General features: G+C 35.7%; 1 protein-coding gene across 1 annotated transcript; it reads right to left on the reverse strand.

Moving 5' to 3' along the window:
* Nucleotides 1-1,814: 1,814 nt before the first annotated feature.
* Nucleotides 1,815-3,974, reverse strand: LOC129747529 (probable GDP-L-fucose synthase). The gene is made up of 5 exons (XM_055741791.1): nt 3,746-3,974; nt 2,931-3,074; nt 2,571-2,814; nt 2,288-2,512; nt 1,815-2,223 (listed from the first exon to the last, which is right to left on the reverse strand). The coding sequence occupies exons 2-5, from the start codon at nt 3,056-3,058 to the stop codon at nt 1,849-1,851; spliced, it is 972 nt and encodes a 323-aa protein (XP_055597766.1). The 5' UTR covers nt 3,059-3,074; nt 3,746-3,974; the 3' UTR covers nt 1,815-1,848.
* Nucleotides 3,975-6,710: the final 2,736 nt, after the last annotated feature.

Consider the following 6,710-nt stretch of genomic DNA (forward strand, 5'->3'; position numbering starts at 1 on the left):
ATCCCGAAAAACGGCTTCTAAAGGCCAGAAAACGCATTTTAAAGTTGTGATCCCAAATTAAGCTCAGAATCCCGAAAAACGGCTTCTATAAGCCAGAAAACGCATTTAAAAGTTGTGATCCCAAATTAAGCTCAGAATCCCGAAAAACAGCTTCTATAAGCCAGAAAACGCATTTTAAAGTTGTGATCCAAAATTAAGCTCAGAATTCCGAAAAACGGCTTCTATAAGCCAAAAAACGCATTTTAAAGTTGTGATCCCAAATTAAGCTCAGAATCCCGAAAAACGGCTTCTAAAGGCCAGAAAACGCATTTTAAAGTTGTGATCCCAAATTAAGCTCAGAATCCCGAAAAACGGCTTCTAAAGGCCAGAAAACGCATTTTAAAGTTGTGATCCCAAATTAAGCTCAGAATCCCGAAAAACGGCTTCTATAAGCCAGAAAACGCATTTTAAAGTTGTGATCCCAAATTAAGCTCAGAATCCCGAAAAACAGCTTCTATAAGCCAGAAAACGCATTTTAAAGTTGTGATCCAAAATTAAGCTCAGAATTCCGAAAAACGGCTTCTATAAGCCAAAAAACGCATTTTAAAGTTGTGATCCCAAATTAAGCTCAGAATCCCGAAAAACAGCTTCTATAAGCCAGAAAACGCATTTTAAAGTTGTGATCCCAAATTAAGCTCAGAATCCCGAAAAACGGCTTCTAAAGGCCAGAAAACGCATTTTAAAGTTGTGATCCCAAATTAAGCTCAGAATCCCGAAAAACGGCTTCTATAAGCCAGAAAACGCATTTAAAAGTTGTGATCCCAAATTAAGCTCAGAATCCCGAAAAACAGCTTCTATAAGCCAGAAAACGCATTTTAAAGTTGTGATCCAAAATTAAGCTCAGAATTCCGAAAAACGGCTTCTATAAGCCAGAAAACGCATTTTAAAGTTGTGATCCAAAATTAAGCTCAGAATTCCGAAAAACGGCTTCTATAAGCCAAAAAACGCATTTTAAAGTTGTGATCCCAAATTAAGCTCAGAATTCCGAAAAACGGCTTCTATAAGCCAAAAAACGCATTTTAAAGTTGTGATCCCAAATTCAGCTCAGAATCCCGAAAAACGGCTTCTATAAGCCAGAAAACGCATTTTAAAGTTGTGATCCCAAATTAAGCTCAGAATCCCGAAAAACGGCTTCTAAAGGCCAGAAAACGCATTTTAAAGTTGTGATCCCAAATTAAGCTCAGAATCCCGAAAAACGGCTTCTAAAGGCCAGAAAACGCATTTTAAAGTTGTGATCCCAAATTAAGCTCAGAATCCCGAAAAACGGCTTCTATAAGCCAGAAAACGCATTTTAAAGTTGTGATCCCAAATTAAGCTCAGAATCCCGAAAAACGGCTTCTATAAGCCAGAAAACGCATTTTAAAGTTGTGATCCAAAATTAAGCTCAGAATTCCGAAAAACGGCTTCTATAAGCCAAAAAACGCATTTTAAAGTTGTGATCCCAAATTAAGCTCAGAATCCCGAAAAACGGCTTCTAAAGGCCAGAAAACGCATTTTAAAGTTGTGATCCCAAATTAAGCTCAGAATCCCGAAAAACGGCTTCTATAAGCCAGAAAACACTTTCAAAAATTAATGTAAATTATGAAAAAATAAATGCACTTTGAAAATAAAAATGGTCATGAAATGAAATTTGCGAAAAATAAATTTTAATAGGAGTTAGTCATTTGAAGTTAAAAAAAATGTTATTTGGCCCACTCCGGTGAGGGGAAGACAGTGATGTCTGCGAGTTACAACAAGCATCTATATAAACAGTATTTTTTATTTTAAACAAAAAAAATCATAAAAACATAACTTCCCAGAAACTATTCATCACTTCCGTGCCGTATCATAGTTTTCCAGGTACCATTGAACCGTGGCCTTGATGGCCACATCAAAATCGGTAAACTGATAATCGGGCAACAGCTTCCTCAACTTGGCATTCGATGCCGTCTTCTTGTACTGGCCATCGGCTTTGCTGGTGTCAAATTCCACCCGACCCTTGAAATCGAAAGCCTTCGCCAACGAATGTGCCACGTGCGCTATCGTCACTTCCGTCGCTTCGTCCACGGACAGGATGATGGGATCAACGCTATCGTAGTTTCTCAGTACCCAGATAAAAAGCTTGGCCAGATCCAGAGAATAGATGAACTGTCGAAGTGGTTTACCGGAACCGAACACGTTGAATACCTTTTCTTCTTGGGGTTTCTAAAAAGAAAGATTGTCATTTCTTAGAAATTCTCCAGTCAGTTAGTTAGTATATTCTACTTACGTCTGTATCCTTAATACACATGATTTCATGCAATCGGTGAATCATTTCTGGAATAACGTGACCGACTCCCGGAGCAAAGTTATCGTTTGGTCCAAATACATTGCACGGAATGACCGAGGTGAATATGTGACCGAATTTGTCGAAATAAGCTCGATTGGTAATGTCGATTAGTCGTTTGGCGTGACTGTAACCGTAGTTGGAAACGTGAGGTGGGCCGTTGTGAATCTGCGAAGTATTTCTTGAATAAGGATAGGTTCGAATATAAAAGACGGAAAAAAATTACCATAGTTTCATCAATGGGATAGCTAGTTTTGTCTGGAAATACACAGGTCGACAGGCAGGACACAGCTTTCTTTATCTTATGTTCGTGACACAGAAGCAGCACATTGTCGTTCATCTGGATGTTCTTTCGGAGAAAATCAAGATTGTTGGACATGTTGTGAAACAGTCCACCAACCATGGCTGCCAGATGAACCACATGAGTTGGCTGGTAACGTTCAAACAATAGCCGGGTGCTCGCTAGATCCCTTGATTTGGGGAGAATCAATCAATAGTAGAAAATTTGTTACACGAAATCGAACAGAAATAATTAAAAATCACGAAAAAAAAGGGACATCTTGAAAATTATCGTTGAAATACTCACGTGAGGTCAGCTTCCTTGGATCCCACAAAAATCCACTTCTCATCTGACGGATTTTCCTCCTTGATGACAGCTTCGATTGCTTTTCCCACCAGGCCCGTTCCGCCGGTTACCAACACAGTCTTTGCCATGATTACGTTTCCAGTTCTGGAAATCATATTCAAATTAAATGCCAAATTGCTAATGTTTTGTTATGCAATATTTGAAACCATGTTATAGGACAAGTTGGACTAATGAATCGAGGATTTTTTTTATAAATCGATCCGAAAAACCCACAGCGACGAAAAGGAGATCTCTAACAATACTCGATGGTAAACCAAGCGGAAAACTTTGCTGGCTTATGAATCAGGTATGATTTTAAAAATAGTTTGCTCGATGAATCCATTTCCAAGAGCCAGTAGTTGAGTGTTATTGGTTGAAAGCGGTAACTTTCTAGCTTCTGATGAACCAATGATGCAATGAGATATTAAATAGTTTTTTTTTAATTATTACCCATTATCCGAATAATTTAAGAACCTATCTATATTAATTTTTTTTTAATTTTCTGAAATTAGGAATGTTTTTATATTTAAGAACAAAGTGGAGAAAAGCGCTAAGCCACAAGTTGTAACTGGAAGTTTACAGTTGTTGCATCAATTCAATTATATTTTTTTTTCGAATTCGTAACAACCCAGCAACTAAGTTCGTTAGCGCAAAGCCACGTTAATAGAACGCATAAATTTAAGTTTCAATGAATCCCCGACAGTAAGTTTCAGACTCAACAAGCGAAAGGAAAAGTGGCATTAGGTATTAAAAGAGCTTACTTCAATGATTCTTACCTATTTGACCGGCCTAAATTTCGGGAACGCGTCTTCCAGAAGAGCTGTTTTGTTATGGACCAGCGGAGCGAATCTTGCACCAAAATAGAGTTGTGACAAGGCAGCAGAAACACGATTTGCAATTGGGTCTTCGTAGCTCTGTACACAATCTTCGGGGCACTTCACTCCACGGTTACGGTATGATCTGAGCGGATTGTGGAAAGGTTTTGTTATTGTTGACGTGATGATTTTTTTGTTAGATTCAAAATAAACACGTCGATGGAAACGTAATGGCGTTACTATTCGTTTCTTCAAATGTCTCCCATAAAGGTTGGTGTCTTAACTAAACGGGCATGACATAAGCGCCCGATAGGTATGCAAGAAAAGTGTAACTGCAAATGAAACTAAAAAAAATAAGCAAGCAAATTATTAGTTATCACCTAAGAAAAAAATGCCTTCAACGGAAATAACTTAGTAGACCTCTATCTAAAAGATTTATGACAAAAAAATTGATTGCACAATAGTTTTATTGTTTAAATAGTGTAACAAATAGATAAGAAATAATTTTTGATGCATTAAAATTTATTGAAATCTTTTACAGTATACTGAATTAAGCTAAAAAATGTGAAAAATAAACTTCAATGAAATAGGTAGGGGAGAGTGGGGATACTTGATCCCCTTTACTTATTTTCACCATATCTTTTTGGAAAAATTTAGCAACTCGCCGTCTTTGACATTTTCTGACAGCTTGTAACTTCAAATTTCTATGCTCCAAAAATTAGAACGATACTTGAACCCGTTGATGAACTAGAAGCATTTTCGTGGGAGTAAAAAAATTGCGATTTTTCTGAAGTTAGGGGAGACTTGATCCCCTATTGAAGGAGACTTGATCTTTTATTCAGGAAGCCCTAATCCTTGTATAAAAATCCAACCAAACCCCAAAATAGAATGTTATTTGACTATTTGGGTCATGTTTGTTCTCATTTCACAATTTATAGCAGACATTAGAAGAAAATATAACTTTGTCTCAACACTAAAAACATTGCATACTTAAAGGCGCTATTTTTTTTATAATCAAGAGAAAATTAATTATTTTTGCTCTTTTCTTCAGACAATTGTTTGATAAATATTAGTTTTTGGATAAATATTAGTAATTTCGTAATCAGCAATCATAACGATCAGTTCAGAAGAAGAATATGCCGTTTGGAAGGGGGATCAATTGTACCCAACTCTAGGGGATCAATTGTACCCATAATCAACATTTTAGAAAACTTTTTCTGGAAAAAGTTGAGAGTTTTCCATTGCTTTGAAAAAATGGCATTATGAAGTTCATTTTACGCTCGAACGATTGATACATTGGAACAAATATTTTTTTCATAATTTTCCCATGTAAGGAACATTTTAAAGTGATGAAAAAAGATCTTCAAGTTACATTTTGTGAAATTTTTCAAACAAAGTTCAATTAGGGTAAATGCGCCTAATTTCGCCATATTATGTCAGAGGTTTTTAGCTTTGATATTAGTAGCCTGAATCTTCAATTCTTAGATTTACAATTTTTTGGTAACTAAGTTCCAAATTTTTTTCTGAACTCTGTTATAGTTTGAAATAATCATTTCAAGCTTTAATTTACGAGAAATATCATGTTTTTGAAAGTGTGTCGATGTTCCTAATTTGGCAATAATTGTTCCTAATGTTAACATATGGGTGTTCCTAATGTTAACATATGAGGAAAAATGTATCCGCGTACCCAATATTTCACTATTTAATCCTAATTTTGCATATGCGTCTGTTTTTATAATACTTTAATGAGAAAAATCTCAAAACTCACATTTTTATAAATTTTACAACGTTTTTGGAATATGAATAGATAAATAGGACTATTTAAATCCTACACAATATTCCTTCACGCTAGTTTTGAAGAAAGTAGTAGATGTTGAGCTTATTAAAATTCAAACTTTACCTTTTCCAATGGATATCTACATTTATTATATGTCAAAAAGAAGAAAATTCATTGTATTTGATACCAATAAGATACAGTAAAACAGAGCATCATGCAACAGCATGGTTAGATGCAACATTTGTATACCAAAACACTTATTTAACTTTTATTTCAGTATAATAAAATTAACATTTTATGATAACAAAACGATGATGCCATAGTTTCTCACATCCTGAGATAGTTTTTTGAAGTTTTTCATTCTCATAAAAAATTTGAAAAATCGAAATTTTCACATTTTTGATGCCGTAAAAAACTTAAAACAGTATGACGTATTGGCTTAGTGATATCACCTACAAACTTGATATTGATTTATTTATCCTATATCAACACTGTTGGTGTATAAATATTTTTCGGACAATCATTGAATTTTTTAAATAAAATTCAGTTACCAGTCTGCGCTAAAATGCATCGACAAATCAATGATTCAAAGTTCAAAGTTTCAATGTTTCCATATACGTGAGAAAAATGGTAACTGAACCCAGTCAGCACCGCAACTCAACTCTGCAGACCTCATTGAACGAAAGATCATCAAGAAGAGCCGTTACTTTCATTCTATCGCGAACAAACAACGAATTCGGACGCCGAAAATTATCGTTCATCGGAGCAAAACTGTACAACCACCTGCCCACACTGTGCCTCAATTGTCGTACCATCGACAACTTCAAAAAACACCTAAAGCTGAACTTCAAAAGAAAGATAAACTCCTATCTTACAAAAAATTTCTTTTGCTCTTCTCTTCCGCCTCCCCTAGCCACCGCCACACCTCGCCGCCACCCTCCACCGCCAACCGCCTGCCCCATCAGATCAACGTGCACCAGAACCATACAGCATTTATAGTGAAACATAAAAAATAATCTTAAATATCCTGATTAATGTAAAGTGTTAATTGATAGCTATGTAACTAGAATAGCAATCCCTTAAAAGAGTTCAACTCACTGGGATTGTATCTGCCTAACTGAAAAACCATTGTAAAATGATTGTACACAC

Source organism: Uranotaenia lowii, chromosome 2 (genome assembly GCF_029784155.1).
Source record: "Uranotaenia lowii strain MFRU-FL chromosome 2, ASM2978415v1, whole genome shotgun sequence".
Lineage (NCBI taxonomy): Eukaryota > Metazoa > Arthropoda > Insecta > Diptera > Culicidae > Uranotaenia > Uranotaenia lowii.